General features: G+C 40.2%; 2 protein-coding genes across 2 annotated transcripts in view; one reads left to right on the top strand and one right to left on the bottom strand.

Annotated features, from left to right (window-relative positions):
• PKN2 (protein kinase N2) overlaps positions 1 to 8,417 on the top strand; it is a 29,816-nt gene extending 21,399 nt beyond the window's left edge. Inside the window, exons 10-21 of the mRNA XM_009697722.1 lie at positions 49 to 223; positions 499 to 628; positions 1,094 to 1,230; positions 1,323 to 1,398; positions 1,486 to 1,577; positions 2,646 to 2,822; positions 3,409 to 3,471; positions 3,574 to 3,650; positions 4,956 to 5,098; positions 6,396 to 6,503; positions 8,054 to 8,134; positions 8,214 to 8,417. Coding sequence (XP_009696024.1) covers positions 49 to 223; positions 499 to 628; positions 1,094 to 1,230; positions 1,323 to 1,398; positions 1,486 to 1,577; positions 2,646 to 2,822; positions 3,409 to 3,471; positions 3,574 to 3,650; positions 4,956 to 5,098; positions 6,396 to 6,503; positions 8,054 to 8,134; positions 8,214 to 8,417 — 1,463 coding nt within the window. The remainder of the gene's footprint in view (positions 1 to 48; positions 224 to 498; positions 629 to 1,093; positions 1,231 to 1,322; positions 1,399 to 1,485; positions 1,578 to 2,645; positions 2,823 to 3,408; positions 3,472 to 3,573; positions 3,651 to 4,955; positions 5,099 to 6,395; positions 6,504 to 8,053; positions 8,135 to 8,213) is intronic.
• Positions 8,418 to 13,550: 5,133 nt separating this feature from the next.
• GTF2B (general transcription factor IIB) overlaps positions 13,551 to 22,646 on the bottom strand; it is a gene marked incomplete at its 5' end in the record, with an annotated part of 22,282 nt that continues 13,186 nt past the window's right edge. The window contains 4 exons of the mRNA XM_009697733.1: positions 13,551 to 14,057; positions 15,676 to 15,957; positions 16,560 to 16,689; positions 16,826 to 16,972. Of these exons, the coding sequence (XP_009696035.1) occupies positions 13,924 to 14,057; positions 15,676 to 15,957; positions 16,560 to 16,689; positions 16,826 to 16,972 (693 nt within the window). The remainder of the gene's footprint in view (positions 14,058 to 15,675; positions 15,958 to 16,559; positions 16,690 to 16,825; positions 16,973 to 22,646) is intronic.

Raw genomic sequence — 22,646 nt, forward strand, 5'->3', positions numbered from 1 at the left:
GTAAGGAAATTACTTGCACTCTGTTTTCTTTTTTCACAATATCCACAGGCAAAACATTTCTCAGAGCTCCTCAAATGAATATTAATATTGCCACTTGGGGAAGACTAGTAAGAAGAGCTATTCCTACAGTAAATCACTCTGGCACCTTCAGCCCTCAAGCACCAGTGCCTGCTACTGGGCCAGTGGTTGATGCGCACATTCCTGAACTAACACTGCCAGCCAGGTAGGTGATACCTACAATTTTAAGTACTTTTAAGAGCAAGAGTAACAGTGATATGCTTATGCCCTAATGTACGTAATGTATTTCGAATCTATTTATTCTGCAAGACTGCAGACCTTTCAACATTTTAATTTTGGACATCCATTTTATAGACAGATATACACACACAAGGATCGTTTTAGGAGAAATCTACATAGCGTGCAGTTTTAAGTTGGTTTTCATACTATTAAAAAAACAGTCTTTGCTATGTACTGAGGAGTTAGTTATTTTCTTGCCAGTGACTCTCCTGTAGCCAAATTGGACTTTGAACTTGAGCCTGAGCCTCCACCTGCTCCACCCCGTGCATCTTCCCTTGGGGAAATATGTGAATCTTCCTCTGAGATAAAGGCTCCTGATGTGCCATCTCAGGCAAGTATCTTTAAGAATTTCAGGCTATACAGTTTAACAGGGTTGTAATACTGGCATCTTTATGATGGATTTCTTCCCTTATATTTCAGCATACACTCCCTTAGCATACACATAGGGAATTGTCTCAACAGAATGCTTCAATTACTCTTGGTGGCAAACTGTTTCCATGGTTGGTGGATTTAACTCTCTGTGTTATTGGTTCCACCACAGAAAAAAACAAAAGCCCAAAATCATTAGAGTATTCAGGAAAAAATGGTTTTAGCACTAACAAAGAACAGAATGGCTGGAGAAATAGGTTCATCAGTCTGTTAATAGCTTGCTTATCTGTATCATCTTAAAGTCTACCATTTTAGCTTAGATTTAGATAATTCTTGTGTTAAGAATTTCACATGCTTAGAGTAAAATTTCTGCATTCATTTGCCTTTGCAATCAGTTTTAAATTTTCAGACTTCTTTTTCTTCGCAGGATGAAGTAACAACTTTTGATTTTGAAAATGGCAGAAATAGTATTGTCCCAAAACTCCAGCCTGAAATAATCTGTGAGCCTGATGCTCCCCATTCAGACATAAAATACACCAACACTCGAGAGCCTGACGAGAGAAGGTAAAAATGCAGCGGTTTTGCTGTTGATCTGAATAGTATTTCTCGACGTTAACAAACTAGAAGACTCTTGACTGTTTTTTTTATTTACATAGATCACAACAAAGATTTCAGTTCAGTCTGAAGGATTTCAGATGTTGTGCTGTACTGGGCAGAGGACATTTTGGAAAGGTAAATGTCAAAAGGCTGTATCAAATGTCAAGGCTATATCAAAAACTAGATATAGCTCTTAAATGAATCCCTTCTCTTCTGTTTTAGGTGCTGTTGGCAGAGTACAAAAACACAAACGAGATGTTTGCTATTAAAGCCTTAAAGAAAGGAGATATTGTCGCTCGTGATGAAGTAGACAGGTCAGTTAGTAAAATATAATAGATGGATTCCGTAAATCAACTGTGCTTTCTTTCTGTGTGCAACACAACTGTAACCTTTACCAAAGAGTAGTTAAATTCAGTGAAAGAGCAAAACAAGTTGTCATCTCCCTGCTTAGCTGGCTGCTGCAGATGTGTAGTCTTTCTTCTGGGGCAAGGAGGGGGAGCAGTGTAGCCCAGGAATACCGATTTGTTTCAGTGCCCTTCTTACCATGCATGTACTACAGCTCTGATTTAAAGCCAATCCTGTTTTTTGTTTAGGTTCTCTTGCAATTACTTATTCTAATTACTTGTTCTATAGACTTCCATCACATTTCAGGACAGTGACAGTGTTTTCTTTACTGGCAGAAACACCTATGATGGTATTTCTCAACTTATAACATACTGACATAGTTTGTCCATCATATTTTCCCTTAAGTCCTGTGTATACTCCATTGTTAGGTTTTTCTTAATCTTTTTGCCCCAAAACTCAGATTTTTCTTTGCTTGGAAGTAAAGTGGCAGTTACAAAACTGTCTAGCTTTAGTGCAAGAAGGTGCTTTTACAACTGTTTAATAGTGACTATATTCATTTGACTTGCAGGAAGAAGGGTAACTGTATTAAGAATAAGCTACAAATTAACCAATTGGCTTAAAGAGAAGTAATCTGGAATTACTATAGCTAGAGGTCTAAAATATTGTTACTGTTTTTCCACTTTATGTATTGTATACAATTAAAATAAAAATTGATTGAAGCTAATGTCACATGATATCAATGCATACTTAATGCAAGTCTGAGTATTTTGAAGGAAAATTGGCAGGGTACAATTTTCATGGACTGCTAGGTTTCCTTTTTTGTTTGTGAATGCTAAATGTAACTTCCTGGAAATCCTGGTGTCAACTTAATGTGTGTGGAAGTATCAAAACATCTCTCTTGAAACAAAAAAAGTTCTTATCTTACCCTGAGGAATAAAGAAAAAAAACATAAGGTATGAATTACCAATAGTTTCTGAGAGTTGAAAAATTGTGGTTTGGGATCCAGTTTTACATTTTTACTGATTTTGTGTTTGCAGCTTAATGTGTGAAAAGCGAATATTTGAAACTGTGAATAGTGTAAGACATCCCTTCTTGGTGAACCTTTTTGCTTGTTTCCAAACCAAAGATCACGTTTGCTTTGTAATGGAATATGCTGCTGGTGGGGATCTGATGATGCACATTCATACTGATGTCTTCTCTGAACCAAGAGCAGTGTGAGTATTCATCCCTTTTTGTGGCATTAAGTGAAGGGCATTTTGTTCAGTGGATAAGAATGAAGATCTTTATCACTATGTGCCTCTACATTATGTCATTTCAGTAAATACTGTTTAAGTTTTTAAAAGGGTCAGAGATTCTAACTGATTTTGTTAGAAAGAGACACATGTGAGTTTAATGTGACTGAATCTACATTGAATTCAAAAATTATATACAACTACTTAAATGTTTATAATAGTTTTTTTTAAAAAAAAGAAAAAAGATTACATAAGAATGCTAAATGAGAAGTTAAAATAGCAGACAAGACTAAAAAAGAAGAGAATAAGCCAAATTCGAAATCCTTCAATGCCATGGCAGTGGACACTACAGAAAATTTATCCTCCAAGCCAAGCAAACATACTACAGCACATTTTTGCCATCTGGCTTTAAAACTCTGACCTTGTATAAAACAAATGTGTACTTGAAAAAACAATTGCTAATCTTCAGAGGATGGTTAATAAAAAAAGATCGGTAATAATGGACTTCACATCCTGAAAAGCAAGACTTAAAATCCATTGAAATTTTAACTTTTAACTTTTTCAACAGATTCTATGCTGCATGTGTGGTTCTTGGACTTCAGTATTTACATGAACACAAAATAGTATATAGGTAAGTAGTCATTGACCCATTTCCAACAGATGAATTTCAGCTATTCTGAATAGTACTGAAGAAGCACCAGTGATGCAATTTTGTTCTCAAATGTTCATTTAGAGATTTGAAGTTGGATAACTTATTGCTGGACACGGAAGGCTTTGTGAAAATTGCTGACTTTGGTCTTTGCAAAGAAGGTAATGGCCCTTACATTTTCTTTCTAGGGGAATTCCATAGTCGTGTCTTACTCTTGACTGTTCCTTGAGACTTTTGGACTGCCAAATGTGTATAGTGTATACACTTACCCTGTTTCATCTTAAGGAAAAAATACATCTCTGATTGTACAAATGTGGCAATAGGAGGAAGTTCCTTAGTAGTAATAAGGCATACTGCTGTTATTTTGCAAGTTAGCAGAAAAAGCATTAGGTGTTTTTCCTCATTCTAAACATGTTGATACTGTACAATGAAATCAAGTACCATTATAACCCATACCTCACTCTTACTTTTTTACAAATTCATTATCTATTTTTAACTCTGAAATAGTTGCAACTCTGAGTATTAGAAATGACATGCAAAGTATACTGTAGCTAAAATAGAGAAATTTATCCCAAAAGGAAAGCCTAGATGCTAGAAAGTTTCTTTCAAGCATCTCATTACTGGCAACTACCTTTCAAATAAGACATAAAATAGAGGTAACAACTGAAATTGCGTCTTTCTCAAACCCCATTGTGGGGGAAGATCTGGAAAGGTGCCTTTCCTTCTCCAATTTGTATAGCCTGTCCTCCATATCTTTTCCTTTTAGGTAGTCTAAGAGGGAATTTAGTAAATTCGGTAGGTGTTTAAACATTACTGTTGTCTTTAATATCCTAGGCCAAGTCCTGTGACTTTAGCTACAAACAAGTTCTGTAAATGACAAAAGGAAACAAGGACAAGGAAAGCTCTTTGGTTTACTGACTACTACGCCAAATGTTTTTTTTAAGCTTCTTGCAGCACCTCCACTTGTAGTGTCACATTAGTCCTTGTGGTGCTGATGTCCCAAACTGTGCCCCTCTTGCAAATATACAAGGCTTATTGTGCTTGAAGTTGTTTCACTACACTCCATGTTTTACTTTACTACGTGTCGTTTTGACACTACAGCAGCATCCATAGTAGGCATGTTTGACTAAAGTAGCGTACCACATTTTCTTCTACTACCTAGTAGAAATATAGCACAAGATTGTTTGTATCTTTCCAAGCAAAGATAACTGGGTGACAGAGATGTAACTGGAAGATGAATTTGGCTCTCTGTGTGTAGTTAGGGATGGAAAAACTTGCACATGTGGAACACGGGTGTGGGAGGGAAGAATGGGGGAATGTTGTACCTCATTGGCCTGAGCCTTCAAGACAGGCCCTGGAACTACAGTATCGACTGAAGTTGCTCTAGAGAGGTTTTACTTGCTGGAGGAACAGGTTGTAGCGTGGCAGAAAATACTGCTTGCTTTTCATTAACTGTAACTTTTCAGGAATGGGATATGGAGACAGGACAAGCACATTCTGTGGCACACCAGAATTTCTTGCTCCAGAGGTGCTGACAGAAACTTCCTATACAAGAGCTGTAGACTGGTGGGGTCTTGGCGTACTTATCTATGAGATGCTAGTGGGTGAGGTAAGTTCTAGTAAGATACAATTGAGTCATAAAACTAATGTATGTTAAAAAGGTTACAAAACTCAAGATACTGTCCTGTCAATGTTTAATATGCCCTACCTGTCACAGTATGTATAGGCATACCTAGTTTTACAGTGAGCATCTTAATGTGTTTCATCAAGAAGTGTTAAATACTGAGCAGCTACTTACCTGATACTAGCTGCTATAGTACTATAGAAGTTGATGAGTCATGTCATGAGCTTGAATTATCAGCAATTATGGAAATGAATGACTTGCAGCTGGTCCAAGACTTAACTTCTCGATTTTTCTTTTATTTTGTTTTTAATTACATCATTATGCCTTAAATCAAATTACAGTAATGGGACATTAATATCAGTGTCTCTAAGCAAGAACATAGCACATCTGGTTTTGGGGAGCTCAGTTTCCAGCACCCATCTGTTGTTATCCAATTTGGATGCATACAGCTATAGCAGTCTTCTGCTTTCAAATGCTTTTGGGGAGAAAATAAACTCCTTAACTCCCGTAGCTTGAATGGAAGTGAACTTTAATGCATAAAACTGGATAGTAGTGAAAGATTATGCCAAACGCAATGCTGTTTACCATTTGAATTACGCATGCACTAAAAAAGAATGCCCCAGTTCCATGTAAATGAGCTGGTATAAATAAATTACTATAGAATAGTTATTTACCATTGCATATATATTGCTTTACCTCCTGGTCCATTTTGTTATAGTATCTGCCAGGTAGCACAGTGATGGCTTACATGCTAAACCAGAGAAAAACTATAGATTTGCTCATCACTTTGTTGTTTTTCAAAAAATACGATCATTCAACTTACTTTCGCTTCCTTTCAGGTAAAAAAGGACAAAAAGCTTGTAGTGTGTTGCCTACATCTGTCAGGCCACTTCAAAACAGTTTGAAAACCCTTGAGCTGTAACATGCTAAAGATAATTACAAAACCAAATTAAGTCTTGACCATGTTACTTGTGAACAGCAGCTCTCCCAAAGAAGTTGGGACATTCGCTGTGTATCTTGCATCAGAGCAAAGAAGATCCCAGTTTTAGGTGTTTCTACTTCTAAAAGCACATTTTTAAAGCCTAGTTCTTCAGTAAGAATTAAAGGATAATACCAACTTGCCTTACTTTTCTCTTTTCATTGTGGAAAACTACCATATCTGTTTCTAGAAAAAGGAAGACTTCATTTCAGGTGTCTAATTCCAAACTGTTGGTTGAATATATGTTTTCAATTGTGATTTTTAAGCCTGTTTAATAGTATTTTCTTATTACTTTCATCATAGTCTCCCTTCCCTGGAGATGATGAAGAAGAGGTGTTTGACAGTATTGTAAATGATGAAGTAAGATATCCACGATTTCTGTCTACAGAAGCCATCTCTATAATGAGACGGGTAAGAACATCATCATAATAGTATTACAGTATTCCCTTCTTATCCTGTTTCCTCTCCAACATTAAGGAAATTAATTACTTCTGTGAGGAACAAAATACTTTCAGAACCTACGCTTGGTATTTTTTTCTACAATTAAATTTCAGACTTGCTTCATTTATGCTGTGTCATGCTGCCTGTCACCTTAAGTGAAAATTGTCACTGCCATTCCAGTTTATTCAGGAGCAAGTTTTTCTTTTTAAAATGTAAAGTACTAGAGGCTTTATTTTCTCCCTGAACTAAGTTTCCTAGTTGTATCTAATTAGAGAAGTTCAGCTCTGTTTTCCTAGCAGCACACCGCTGCATTGACCTGCTTGGTAGATTAACATTGTCACATGAATATTTTAATTCAAAGACTTCCAAATCTTCTTGGTTTCATTCCAGCTGGGGCAGGGAACACCATACATGTGGCACCTGCAGTCCCATTCTTGGCAAAGAACAGCTGATTTTGTGATTGTTATTAGTGCTATTCCTTAGTGTAATACTGCTACTTACCTTAAGACGCTTGAACCTGTCTAAGATAGAAGCTTATCACAGTTGCTAGAAAGGCATCTACTGGAGGTGATTCAAAGCCTTTGGAAGCAGCCTCTCTGCTTAAATGTCTGACACTGAATATCAGTCTAGCACCCAATTCAGCAACGTGCTGCAGCATGTAAGTTAAAGCATGTCACAGTAACTACTGTGACATCAGTATTTAAGTAATAGCATAAATATTCTATAGCTTAAAATGATTGCTTACTCCCAGGGAGAGAGTGTTTGTCTAGAGAAAGAAGAATAGTTTTCAGGCAGTACCTGTGAGAGGGTATTTTTACTGTGAAAAGGATCGTGGCAATATCCACAGGGGACTGCTACACTGCACCCAGAAGGTGTGTGCTGTGAACTTTGTGCTTGCACTTTACTAGTTCTAGCTGCATGTGCACTGTTCCCAGCTGAGAATTTCTTACATAATATAGTAGACATCACTTTTTGATGGCTGCATCATGAATATATCAACCCACCCCGATGCTGGGCACTCTGCCTGGAGCAAGGCTCTGCTCACAGCCACATGATTCCCAAGTGGAAGCATCTAACTTCTGGTGTTAACTAGAAAACCCTTTTATTTGGCTGGGTGTGTCAAGCAGCATTCAACCCTCTCTCTCGGTAAATCAACAGCAGAATAGTGTCTCTTCTGAGCCAAGCAACGAATGCTAGCTTGTGTAAATTCTGTATCCTCTCCAGCAAAAAGGATGCTTTTCAGTATCTCTGTTCTGAACACTAGCCCCACAAATCACCTCGGCTACCAAGACTTGGTACCACAGATCTGCAGTGAGAAGAGCACTGCTAGCCCTAGCTGTGTACAGCTGAAGCCTTGTCTCTCCCTTTCTGTGAGGACCAAGAACTTTCTATAGGTCAGGCAGCATGAATTTCACTGTCCATGTAATCTTGGTGTTGGCTCTTATGCAGTAGCACTCATCCTCCCTCGTTCCTCCCCCGAACCCTGAATTTTTGCACTGAGATCTTGCATGTTTTGTCAGCTGCTACGAAGAAATCCAGAGCGCCGTCTTGGAGCTGGAGAGAAAGATGCTGAGGATGTGAAAAAGCATCACTTCTTCAGGGTGAGTACAAACTAATATTATTTCTAAGGACACTGAGGAGTAGAGACAGGAACTAAGCATCAGTTGGTTTATTTTACAGCTAATAGATTGGAATGCTTTGCTGGCCAAGAAAGTGAAGCCTCCTTTTGTACCCACCATTAGAGGACGGGAAGATGTTAGTAATTTTGATGACGAATTTACCTCTGAAGCACCTATCCTCACTCCGCCTCGGGAACCACGGATACTTTCAGAAGAAGAGCAGGAAATGTTCAGAGATTTTGATTATATTGCTGATTGGTGTTAACTTCCAGACACTGTGAAACCCCAGCTCACTGGCTCACAAGAATGCGCCTCTCAGAAGAATACCGACCCTTCGATTGCTCTCTGTGCCACCTGTAGCTTCTGGGTTTTTTAAATCACATGAAGATCATCCTTTTAAGTACTATTCTACCACTCCCGTGAAGAGTGGCCTCTTTGTAAATTGTTTTTTATCTGAGCACTGGAAAGCAGGTGTAAGGAGCTCTTAAGCTGAGTTGGTGAACCCAGGCTGTATTATAGCTTCCCACACATGGGCACACGTGGATCTCCACTGTTTCTCTCACTCCTCTACAGCAGATAACCTCGCTTTTTTAAGTATCTGCCTTAAGTGGGAAAAGCAGACTTAGCGCTAGGTAGTCGCTTCTCTCTACTTAGCCACATTGAAATAGAAGTTTGGGATACTGATGACACTCACACAGAACATGGTTCTAGCTGGAGAAGGCAAATGATTTCACTGAAATATTATCTTGTGCAGTCTATAAAACTACACATTTCTATGTACACCTTCATCTTGTGTTCTTAAAATAATGGTATGGAAAACAGGTATGCCTTGTTTTGTAAATTTTCTATGGTGTTTATTAGGAAAAACGTTAAATGCCTTGCCTTTGAGATAACAACAGAGTAAGTGCTTCCATTACAAAGCACAATCCAGAAAACTCCAGAAGGTTTACCAAAGCCACTTGCCAAACAGTTTTGCCTTCAGGCTTTTTTAAGCATGGCTTAAAACCCTGGTCGATATGAAGAATGTAACAAGGATGTGGCTCAGTCTAACCACAAAGAGCAAAGCATATGCGTTTCCCAAGCCCATCCACTTCTGTACTCAAAGTCATGCCTTTCCCGCTCACCAAGTGGACAGATAAGTTAACCGGTCTGTATCTAACCACCTAGATCATCCTGTATCTGCTGTACAGTATCATATCACTTTTAGAAAACATAAGGATTTTCAACCTATACATGCTGTGAACATGTATATTTGGAAGTTGTAATGTATTCTTATGTCCAGGCAAGTAATTTAATGATACCACTTCATTAATTTTGCACAGTGGCTGAGTGAACAACATGGAACTTACTGGGGAAAAAAAAAATATTTGTATACATACAGGCCACTGAACTCCAGAACTTAGATTGGCAGTTACTGAGGGTAAAAGCAATATGTTGTAACAGAATGTATAAATATTTTTGATAAAAACAGTGTATATTTTATAAACTCCTTAACACTAAAAAGCTGTACCTCAAAAGTTGAAAAACAATTTAGACCAGACACTGTGCATACTTGTAAACCAAGACCTACTTTTGGCATCTGGTGTTCTGTGGACGAACATTAATTCTTGGAAAATAAACTTCCCAGATAGTCCTTAGCTCTGGCACCAGTCAGGGCTGCTTGTGTACGTCATTGCGCAGGTTCGTCCTAGCCAGGAGTTTGCTGTTTGTGGGCTAAGACAGTGAGAATCAGCACTCAAAAATGAATTCAAAACTTGTAATTTTATTCATTCAAAGAAGAAATATGAACCACTTGAGCATGCCATGCTAAGGTGGTGGTTTAAAATCATGATGCTGGACAGACCTGCAGGGTCAGGCAGGGGAGTGGCTTAGGGAGGAGGGTGCAAAAAAAAAAAACAAACACACAAAACCAAACAGGGTTAATAGGTCTAAATCAGGCATCCCCCCCACAGGAACAAGGCAGGCACCTTTACCAGCTCTATAAATCGTGTTTGGCTGAGTGAGTCAACTTTTCAGCATTACTTGTTTCCAGATTCTCATTAGTAAGAAACAAATTACATTCGTGTATCCAGCTGAAACCCAATACTTTTGAGGTACAGTCAGCTCACCCTTTTTGGTTCCCAAATATATATATGAGCATCTAACAGGGTGCTTAACACTTACGAAAGTATCCTCAAAAATACCTTTTTGTAACTACATCTTGTACAGAAATCTTTTTTTAATCTAAGTAAATCACTTAAAAAAAAAATTAAAAAAAAATTAGAAGGCAGGGTAAGTTCACCCAGTTAAGCTGAAAAAAAGCACTAATTTTATCTCTGTAGTTTTTTAAATATTTTTAGGCAGATTAAGATTTTAAACCCTAGATTGTAAATATATTTTGCTATACTTTATCTGTATGTGGCTGCTCAAGCACTTTGTAAGGAAATTAGGATATTTTAGAATGGTACACTATGCATTAAAATGAAATGTGCCTTTAACTAATGTCATTCTAAGTGTCTTGCAGTCATTAATATCACAAATTAAAGTTTTAAATAGAGTAATTTGTAAATTGTGTCCCAACGTGATTTTGCTGTTTCTTGAAGTGACTTGTCATGTTTTCTTCACAGGTAACTTCAGAAAAGAACTTGCAATCAGGAGGGGACTTACAGAAACCCAATCTCTTAGTGGTAGCTCAGGGTACTTTTTTTTTTTTTTAAATCAAAATAAAGAATTACCTCTGAGCATACCTTCTTTCTGAGGCTGAAAGAAAGTAGCCGCCTCCTGCTTGGGTGAGCAGTCCTCCTGAAGGGAGCAGAAGACCACATCTAATGAAGCCTGGCCAGCTTGAATGGGCATCTTCCCTTCACAGGCTGCTTTTGAGGGCAGGGGGAGACAACACCCACCCCTCTCCTGGGTTTTTCCTCATTAGAGCCTCTTTCCTTCCCCCCCAATCTATAGGAAAGTTCTGTAAACAAACAAAAACCTATACCCAACCCTCAATGAGCTTGTTCTCTAAGCAGATAATGAAGCTTTCTTTTCTGAGTGTATTCAGAACCCTTTACTCTTAAGAACAAACTAAAATTTCACAAGGCCATTGCCTAGGGACACTCAACTTCAACACTTAACTAAGCAATCACTCCAGAAGGGGCTGGCTCCAAAGGAAGACAGACAGTTTCAAACACCAAGTCTGAATTGCAGTTGAATTAACATCAGAAGTACCTGAAGCCACCGTGCCCTTGCCTTTGTTATGTGGGGGGAATGCAATCCAACAGCACCGCGGTGTCCTCCCAGGTGGGCTGCCAAACTACCTCCCACCTATGACACCCACCCACTAGCAGAGAACCCAAAACCTATCGACTCCTGGACTGCCAGGCTCCTTGCTTGCACTTTAGGCTCTACTTCTCATACAGCCTTTGCTACTGCTTAGCTTCAGTTACACAGGAAGGTGGTAATTAGCTGAAACAGGCTGCAGAGCTGCAACAACCTCCTCTCCACCTCCCCACATCTGTCCCTGCAACCCTGAGAACTACGGGTGTGCCATGCACGCAGCTACGCATCGACAGCCCCCACGCTGCCGAGAAGTGCTCCAGCCAGGAGCAAGGAGAGCGCATTTCTGAATAAGAAGCTTCTGTAAGGGAAGCCAAGTTCCTTTGCTTCACCAAAGCAGCTTACTAAAGAGGTCGCAGCTGCCTAAAAATGAATTCAGAGTTAGGCTGTTTTCTTTCCTGGAATGCTTCACAGGAACCATAGTCTACTGGGAGCAGTAGGAACTGGTTTTCAGAGTATGTGGCCCCTTCAAGCGAAGCCCTAGCTGTGCCTCTGTGCTGTGCAGGTACTACCAATCTCCACACCAAGGGAGCTGCGGGAACTGCTTGCAGCATGGCAGGAAGAGGCAGGGCCACACCAGGAGAGTATGTCCCTGCCTCCAACCTGCTGCACTCTAAAACTCTGCACAGATGTATTTACATTTCAGTCCAGATGCTTTTGCTGTATGTAACAATTTCAACTGCAAACACTCACCACTCACATGTCAAGTGCTCATGCATAATGCCTGAAAGCATTTAACATTAAGTGTTATTGTAAAATGTATGTTTCAGCCATTTTCAACCTGCATGTAGTAGATTTAACATTGATCTATGCTGGAAAGTACAGTCATGGTAAAAGAACTTTCACCTTTCCAAACTGTAACGGTACATTAAAGGTTGGGCCCTGCCTACTGAAAGCATCACACCTTCTCCCACAGATGAGTAGCTCAGAGCAAGGCAGGGAAAGCCCAAGCCCAGGTAAGAGAAAAATGTTGCAGCAAAGTTGAAGGAAATGCACTAAACATTAGAATACAATCCCTCCAAACTACCAAGACCACCATACCTTTAACATCTGCACCAGAATTTTTTGGGACTGCAACCAACAGCTTCACTGGTGTAACAGAACTGTACAGCCTTTGTTATTTGCTTGCAGAAAAAAATGTTGAGCTGCCACATTTCAATAGCCTCGACTGCAGAAGAGGATTAAAACTAAACCAGCAAGGAAACAGTGAGGGCTATTGACAATTAGTGCTATTAGTACTGGGGACACAGCCTTCCCTGGATGGCTTAGGACTGGATGTGTAGCAAGCTGCCTCCTCAGCTGTTCATTTTGGTAATTAAAATGATTTTGCACCTGTGATACAAAATTACCTCAGGAACCAGAAGACTCCCAGTGAAGTACAGTTGTTGCTTTGCACACAAAGGGACACTGTCAGGAGCCAACTAGTTTTCAAAGCTGTTAGCTTAGGGAGGGATGAATAACTTCTGGCCTTCACCCCTCAGCACCTGGTGCATCATTTCAAACCAGCAAGTGCTCACTTACAGCAGTGCCGAAAGCTTAACCGCTGGCCAGCCAGCCAGACTGCAGGGCAGACTGACAGGTCAGAAATTTTTTGCCTTAACAGAAACTTTTACTAAAAATATTTTTTACCTTCCTTTGTACAGTACTAAGCATCACAAAGTTGTCAGGAGTTCAACTAAAGTAAGAGTCCTTACGTTTCTCTTTAACTGCTTTGTCTTTATATCAAGTTCACAGAAGCAAAGCAGAGACACCTCGGTGAGACTCAGGGAGACTGTGCCAAGGATGTGACTAATCCTTTCACAACTAATTTGGAAATCTTTAGCAGCAGTTGTGCAAATATTCGAACTGCTTTTCAGCAACTGCTCACATTCTGGGTTAAGCAATCCAGACTCCCGTGTAGAGCTAACTACAAATACTAAAGCCACACTAGAGATGAAAAATTGTCAAGAAAGCGAGCATTTAAGCAGCCTTGTGACCAAGTCCATAAGCGTGAAGCTAACGCCACCATTCTATGGACCACATTCCAGTTCTTAACATGTGGAACAGTATGTGCATGTCAAGTTGCAGTCAGATTCACAAGAAGGTAAGTGTTTTTGGAAAACAGTTTATTTGGGAATTGCATAATATTTTAAATTTTCCAAAATACATCTTACTAGGTCCCTACAAAAGAAATCTAGATTAAGTACAATAATATGAAATTAAGTTTGTTGCAACAGTCATTAAATATTTACTTCCACTAATATATACATACAAAATGTCACACAATGAGCTAGTTTACCCTTGGAATGTGTGCTGCGTTCCAGCAGTTATGCTCCATCTCCACATCCTCCAGTTCCACAACATGAAGACTCAATATTAACACTTTGTACATCCTTTATTATAGGCAAAAATCAAAAGTTTGTTGTTGTTGTTGGGATTGGGTTTGGGTTTTTTTTAATAGAAATCAAAAGTAACCCTCTGCAATTTCACAGCTGTGGTAGTTTGTCTACTGGGGTATCAAACTTGAAGTCTGCTGGGAAGAGATCTGGAGCTCGAGGATAGATCAGCCTGTACGATTGTCTAATCGTAACATCAGCCACACCAGCAATATCACCAATTTCTAAGACAAAAAGCAGATAAGTGATTAGTTTTTACTTTTGCCATTTGTATTGTAGAAATCAGCAAGCATAATTTATCAAGAAGTGGTATACACTTAGCTTAATTTGTCACTCTCCCAAAAGCCTGGTAAAAATGGTTTTAACCACGGTGACTAATACTTTGCATACATAAGTCTGTCTTCTCATGTGCCATAATTCAACTTATGCTATCCATCTTGGAATAATATCAGTTTCAAATTGGCAGAGGGCCAAGACTGCAAGAGTCATTAGAAACATCTACTGCAAACTCGACATGTGCCCAGCAATATTCTAATAAATCATCATCAACATCAAAATCTTCATTTTGGTGCTTTAACTAAATATAAGCAAAACCAGCAAAAAACTTGGGCATAGACAAAAAGGGATACCTTCAGCTAAACATGAAATACATTTACCTTAAAATGCACAGAGAAGTAGGTCAGAGGCACAGAGCACTGTTTAACGAGCAAAGGAAACACTTGTTTGAGATGCACAGAAACTTAAATTTATTCAAGATCTAACCAAGTTTGGAATTTAAACCTTGAACTGCATGAAAGCCTTCAGCATTGTCTGAGGACATTGGAGGAATATGGAGTCATGTCTGTGTCCATGGCAGGCAGCTGTATTTTGTTTTAACAATCGCTCGTAAGAGACATAATCCAATAGCTCAAGGCGAGCAAGGATGAAGGCACTATACTGCTTGGGCTCTACATCACTCACATGCCCAGGAAACTGCCAACACGATGAAAGCTCCAGGGACAGAATAAGCAATGATTAATGCAGAACAAAGCACCACAACTTCTCAGATAAAGGCTATTCTTTACTTAAAAGCAGCTCTCCACTAAGAAATTCCTAGATTTTTAACATTTCTAATCCAAACTGGACTAGACACATCAAGAGAGCTTCCACAGCCAGCTACCAGCACTTGGATCCCTTTACCACACCAAGTTTGAACCACCGCAGCTTTAGCTCCCTTCCTCCCCCCTGCGCTGCCCCGACCTAGGCCTGATTCTCTTGAGCCCCGGCAGCTGATTCGTGCTGCTCTGAAGCTCAAGAACAGCCCTGAACTCTTTACTGGCTTCCTTAAGGACTATCCTACCAGAAGAGAGCAATGCCAAAGGCGATCTACAGCCAAGCCTGCTGTCCCACCACTCTCAATCTTTCTCACAGGCTCGCAAGAAGCCAAGGAACACATAGGTGATTCCCCAGCTGTCAGAATGATGAAAGACTCAATGTAATCTAAAGCCATAATGCTACCTGTGACTGCACCCAAGTTTCCATTTGGAGTCTTTCAGAGCAGCAGAATGTACACATGCAAATATTAGCATGGATAAAGTGAAAGTTATGCTCATTTGAATGCACTGGTCTATTGCATTCAAGAATCCAACTCCTAGTGAACTCAGTTTACATTGACTGTAGCTAATTACTCAGTTTTCTTTTTGAGGAGTGGGAGATCCTGGTTTGGTCCTTGCTGTATGCAATCAGAATGGCAGCTTATTACTACCTGCACAGACCTCATCCAAGTTTTACAGTAACACTGAATTCTCTTTCAAGCAGGAAGACATGGGGAAGGGACTAAAAAAAAAAAGTGTGAAGTTTCACCTTTTTGTGTCCTTTTCTCTGCAGATGCTTGTGATGCCATGTAGATAGCTGCAGCTGCTACAGAGATAGGGCTTCTCCCAGGAACCAAATCTAATTCCACAGCTTTACGGGCAATGTGTGTTGCTGCCATCTGTACTTGTTTGGGAAGACCCAGATTGGAACAGAATCTTGACATGAAGTCTCCAGTTGTAATCAGATCAACACTTGTTTCAAGAGCTTTCAAAATAAGTTTAAAACACCGGCCTATTTCCTTCTTTGAAATCCTGGACACTGCACATATTTCTAAACAAAGAGTAAAAGTTAAACTTTAGGCTTGACAGCATTTGCTCCCCCCAAAATAACCAAATTTGATCCTCAGTATATTAAGACCCACAAAGGCAGACAATGTCATGAAGGCCACCATCACTAAATAAGCTCTGCATATTTGTGAAACTTCCCAATCACTTCAGTCAGCGCACATTTTTCGTAAGGAGCTAATTAACACAGCTTGCTTAGTAAGGGAAATTTGGTACTTGATGCCAAAAAAGTTGTATTCCTGTCAGGGAAAAGCTGCATATATTTACTGTTGATTTAAATTCAGTTACAACAGTCCCCATCATCCTCCAATCAAAGCAATACCTTTAAGTTTCACCAACACTCAGAATGACTTTCAAATGCTAAATTTTTTTAATGCATTATGACCAAAAATGCCATGCCCAAGAGTCTACTCGCTTCACAAATGTAACAAATCTCCAGACTCCCTCCTACCCTCTCCCCAAAGGTGAGCTGTAGCTGTGAACAACCAATTCAGCAAAGTCCAGGAATGTGTAAACCAACCTCCTACAGTGACAGTAACTAGACCTTTACTTCATAGCAAAATTGAATCGGTATCACTGAAAACTTACCTTTAAATGTTCTTGGAACACCCTCTTGCCTACAGGCTATGTAGAGACAAGCAGAAGCAATAGCATCATTACTCCTTCCCTTCAGACTCTTTTGCTCATACACTTGCTTGAATAAATTATTTGTTCGATCCTTCAAAGCAAGAAGACTAAATTTAATTAACTCTAGGCCATTTAATTAGCAGCAATATCAAAAATTCATGTGCTCATTATATTATGCTAACTAAGTCAATGCCAGAACAATTTAAGGAAGGGAGACATGAACTTACAACTATATTTCTAGGGAGGTTGATTCTGTCTGCCATGTTCGTTATTTCTTTAAAAGCATTCATCATTGCACGATCAGAGCTGCTCATAGTTCTGCGATTTTGGTACTTTGAATTCCCAAATTCATCAAAACTTGCCGCACCTGTGCCCTGAAAAGAAAAATTTTAATTGTCAACAGGACACAAACAACTTCCTCCTCATTTCAAAAGCAAACATCTTCCAGGTTTATACATCTTAATTCAAGACACTCAGTTTGAACAGTTGTGCAAATAAAAATCACTGAAGTAAATCATACAATTAAACATTGTTCCAAACATCAGGTTCTATACTTTGCACAAGTCTCAAATTGTGAATTGATTTCCAAGGACCACAAATTATGCAGAGATTTTTCCTTCCTAATGTAACAATAGTTTAACGAATAAAAGGAATAATACAAAGCCAATGTGTGCATCTCAATACTCCTGCTGCCAACGCTGAGGTCCAAGATTAGATTTTATGCAATCACATGTCATTTGGGCTGCATCTGCACTGTGGCAGACCAGCGAGTCAGAAAAACAAAATTTTATGGCCAAGTGGAGACCAGTTGTTACAATGGTAACTCAAATACGAAAATGAAGGCATGGGCAAAGCAAACATCCAAACCAATGACCTGTTCACAACCAATTTGATACTGTGCCTGCTAGCCTTAATTGTGGCAGAATGTGAATATCCATATATTCTGCCTTTACAGGAAAACCACAGACCTCTTAGAAGAAAGCTTGAGGTCTTAGAAGAGCCACCAACTCAACCTGGCAACTTCAAAACAAGCTTCCAACATGCATTTTTTTTGTACCTTAAAACTGATAGTGCAAATTGAATACTTTATTAAATATGCAATCAATTTTGCCCAACTAAGAGGGTCTAAAACGTTTAAAGTCTTCAATTAGCCATCAGTCTGAAACACGTCTTTAACAAATAATGCCATGTCAGATTAGTAATAGCTGATGACAACAACATGGCTTGTAAGATGAGAAGAGCGACATCCATAATTTATATTGTCTACTTATGTGTTTGCTGTCACAGTGTGCGAGACCATGAGTTCTATCATGTGGAAAACACGTCTTCACAACAATTCCACATCATGAATAGAAACCTGAATTCCCTGAATCAGCAAGCATTTATTCCTTGCTGGCACCTCCAAACAATTCAGCTGGGCAGGGGCATCCTACTTTGACTGCAGACAGATTTGGTCATTTAAACAAGCTGATGTGGTGGCCACTGCAGACACAGACTACTACACTGTTCTGTTCTGCCAAAACCAGTAAGCATAAAGCAGATCTTGATCAATGACTGGCTGCTAACCTGGCCATTCACATCCAGTACTTGCACACAGAGTTCTCAAGCTGAAGACTCAGCAACGTATCAGGATGTGGAGGTGGTATCAAAGTGAGGCCAGGACACTGTGAACAAAGGGCAGACCACACCCTGGCAGCAGCTTATTCTCCTGAGCTGCCCAGATGGAGTCAGAGCTTGTTTCTTCTTTCTTCATCCATGTTCTTGGGAATTGCGCTTCTATTTTAAAACAGCCTCTAATTCGATAATCTTTCCCTGGTGCTCATCTGCATTTAATACGTGTTCTTTGGCTGACACTAATAATGCTCACTGTTGACCATTCAGCTTACACTGTTTCACTTCCCTAAAGTTACACCCCATTTCTGAGAAGCTCAGTGGATACTTCTACTGCTGAGACCCATATCCGTGGTGCACACAGAGGTTGGTACTGCTGTGGAGTCTGAGAACTCCAGGACAGAACCCTTCCCTCGCAAGTTTCCCTAGCCTCTTGAATAGGCCCTGTATGACAGATGATAGATTCCAAGATTGCTCTTGATTTATTTTCTACTCCTTCAAACATCCTTTCAGATGAAAGGACCACCCAGAAATGATCCTGGCACCAATACAGCTGCTCCAAAGGCAATCCTACTTCCTTGACTGGACCAACACCTCCAATTAGCCAAAGGTTCCCAGCAAGGCTTAAAGGTAAACAAAGAGCAACAATCAAGCACAACAAACTTCAGGCTACAAAGAGCATTACAAACATATCTGCAACACTAGACCTTTCTTTCAGAAATTATGCCAGAACAGCTTCCCTTGGCCCAATACACCCAAGTCTCAGGTCAAAAGGCTCCTTCCTGGCCATTACTCATACTCCTGTTCCCTGCAATGCATTACAACATTTGTGTGCATCACAGCCTCCTAGACTAGAGCTATGCGCAAATGCTTACAGGAACTGCATGTGCCCAAAATCCTGTAGATCCCAGAAGAGTGATCACAGACAAAGGCCCATCAACCCTGACAGTAAGCCCCCAGTCCTTGTCTAGTCAGGCTTCAAGCCAGATAGTCCTTTACCAGGAAACTGCTCTGTCATGGGGCCATGAAGCACTCCCCATCACCACAGGGATTTTCTCTGGTCTGCTATGCAGCACCTACAAGATTTTATTTTTTTTTCTTTTTAATAGTTCTCCTTAACCTCTCTCATTTTTTACTTTCTTGCTGGTACTTATGGTTACCTTTTCCTTCAAATGTTTGTTTATGTATATGGAAACTACCAGCGCAGCTACAGGCAAGTACTGTTACAGCCAAAGGTTTCTACCCTGTTGGTATGAGCACTCTCCAAGTGCCATAGCCAATATTCAGCTCATGACTATAAAAAGGCTGGAAAATACTCTTCCATCTCAACTGCTTAAACAAACCACAGCAATTCTTCCTGCATTTGCTATTTACATGTACCATTTTCCTTCCGGAGCTTTCAACTGAGGGACAATGCTTTGTTTGCTTCAGCCCTTGACAACAATGTTAGGAGTCCCCTTCCCTTCACAGAAAAAGCAGAAGCCATACAGTTTTAACTGAAATTAAATAGACTTTAGAAATTCTGTGTTTTACTGTTGTGGCTTTTGAGACATCTACTTGTATCTGTCCCATCTCAGCAAGAAAGATACCTGTCAAAGTCAGAAATTCTACCTGTTTGGTTTTCAGAGAGTGGAGAAACCTCATGGACACAAACCTGGAAACAGCCTCAAAGACAGCTAGAGTGAGAAAACGCAGTCCAGTAAAGAGTGGTAACCTCTGAAGGGGCTCAATGGAGGTTGGGTTTACAGTGCTGGCAGCCAACAGCTTTGTACCCCAGTAAACCCCCTTTAACAGCACAAAGTAGAAGCATCACCAACATCATCCACATCATTGACTTGACGTTATCCACAGTGCGAAGGAACATCCCTGGATCTGGCAGTCCTCTTGCCCAGTCTGATGGATCCTTCTTTTTCAATCATCAGCCCTTGATATCTTGCCACTGCTTATCAATATAGCACTTCTAGATCCAGGCCATACAGTCTGACCGCAGCCAGCTTCCTTTCAGAGGTATCTGATCAAAGGATAGGATTTCTATACCAAGACTGCATTAGTTTCTTGTTTGACCAACCTAAATTCTCCTGTAGTTGCTCTCACTACAAAAAGGAATAGATTAACTAGAAAGGGTGACAAAAGATGACTTTTCTACAAGATAGGTAGCAGAACCTAAAGTTTTATTTTAGATTCATAGAAAAGAGTTCTTTATATCAAGGCAGATCTAGAAGCTGCTTGTTCAGTTATTTTTCTTGAATTTTACATAAGGATTTTAGAAATAACTATAATATTCTGGCAATCAAGTCACAACTTCACTGCGTCTCAAACTGATCTACATTGTCATCAGATCAACTGCAGCACACAGTATCTACTTTCAGAGAGATACAGTTCTGTGCCAATATCCTAAAGATCTGCCTGAAGAATGCAAACCACTTCCACCGCAGCCAACTATGCTATTCATCCACCTCTTCACAGACAAATTAATCTTTCTTCCAACACAAGCTTTTGCTCCCTCAGACAGATGGGTCCCTTAAGTACTAAAACCAATTAGGACCTAATCCCTTTGCATGGGCAAAGCTGCCTCTTTTGCTGCTAGCAGATACAGACCACATAGGCCCAGCTCAAAGGAGTCCCAAAGCAGCACCTCCTGGTTTCCAAGAGGAGAGTGACAAACCATCCTGTGAAGCAGAACCAGCCCCCTTCCTTTACTATTTCAAGGCAACAGCCAGTCACCAGAACTCTGCTGTTGTAACTGGCAAGTGCTTTGGACTCCACTTCCACCTACATTCCCAGGAGCTGACAATAGATCTCTACTATGATGTTCCGTAAGAATTACCACTGTCCTTCTCTTTTGGATTTTCTGCAGTACAGGTTGTGTTTGGGAGGGTTTTTGGAGGTGGGAGTGTTTTAGGGGCAGTGGTTTTTTGCTTTGAAGATTCTATTATCTGCAGCTCTACCTCAAGCAGAAAGGAATACCTCTGTTCCCTGTCCCATGCTAAAAGCTAAAGCCATCTCTGGCACACTAATCTGGGGTCCACTCCAGGCCACTCTTAAGAATTACTGTTAACTGAGAAAATACCATCTTACCCTGCTTCATTCTTCAGAATTCATGAAAACTGTTCTGTACTCTGTCAGAGAACAATGACCTTCCTCATGACTACACCAATTTCACCTTTGTTCAACCACTGCGCGCATCCAGGTCAATTGTCATCCCAGCCTACTGCTGGCAGGGACTTCAGAAGGCTGCTTGAGAAATGTACTACTTCCTTGGTTCAGTTATTTTTGCTGCAAAATTCATGCCTTTTCTGCACTGATAGGAAATTTCTTCAGCATCTTCTGACATACACCATTCTCTTCCTTCCAAGTGACTGAGGAAAAAAAACCGTTCCTGATACAGAGTTCACATGAATGAGCTGACATCCCAGAGCCCTGCTCGCTGGCAGGACAAACACAGGAACTCTTGTACAGAACACATCCTGGTTTGTCAAAGAGATTCCCAATTTCCTGTAGAAAATAATGTGTCTCTTCTGTGATTCCTCCCCATGCAAATAAAACATCCACAGTAGGACAGACGGCCGCCTCTACATTCTCCAACATGATCCTGGCAGTTCCAGTGCTTGGACGTTTTTACTCACAGTTCTCATCAGTTAAATCATGCCACACTGATATTCCTGCATCTTGTCTTCACTGAATGGCACTGTGCTACAGCAAGTTTGGTCATGCCTATTCTGGGATGTTCTGGTTAATAGCAAAACTCTTTCATTAGATGAATGTCCATCTGAAAATTCTTAGTTTTTATTGAAAAACAAACTTTTCACAGATGTTTCTTTACATCTTTAATTCTCTCACTGAGGCTGCTATCCCTCTTGTTCTGAAATATTTTTTGTCTCTTCCAACATGCAGATTCTAAAAGAACTCAGAAGGTCATCCTACCTGCTGAGTCAAACTGAGCTCCTAGAGACAAACCCTATATTTACACAGTCCCAAAACGAGACAACAGTGTGAACCTGGAGCAAACAGCCCATTTCTCTAACTGTCTATAAAGGTGTATTTCTGATCTTTATTATAGCTGACGAAATCAGTGACAGAAATCCAAACCCTGAGAATTACAACCCTTCTGGACCTAAGTGGTGGGTTGGCCCTGGCTGTATATCACGTGCCCACCAAAGCTGCTCTATCAGTCTCAACTGGACAGGAGAGAGAAAAATACAATGAAAGGCTCATGGGTCAAGATAAGGACAGGGAGAGATCACCCACCAATCACCATCACGGGCAAAACAGACTCAACTTGGGGAAAAACTTAAAAAATTTTAATTACAAGTCCTCAGGGGAAGGACTCCTCACCCTCTGCCCCTGCTCCAGCCTGAGATCCCTCCCACGGCAGACAGTCCTCCATGGACTTCTCCAAGGTGAGTCCTTCCCACGGGCTGCAGTTCTACACGAACG

Source organism: Cariama cristata, unplaced genomic scaffold, assembly GCF_000690535.1.
Source record: "Cariama cristata isolate BGI_N322 unplaced genomic scaffold, ASM69053v1 scaffold19980, whole genome shotgun sequence".
Taxonomy (NCBI): Eukaryota; Metazoa; Chordata; class Aves; order Cariamiformes; family Cariamidae; genus Cariama; species Cariama cristata.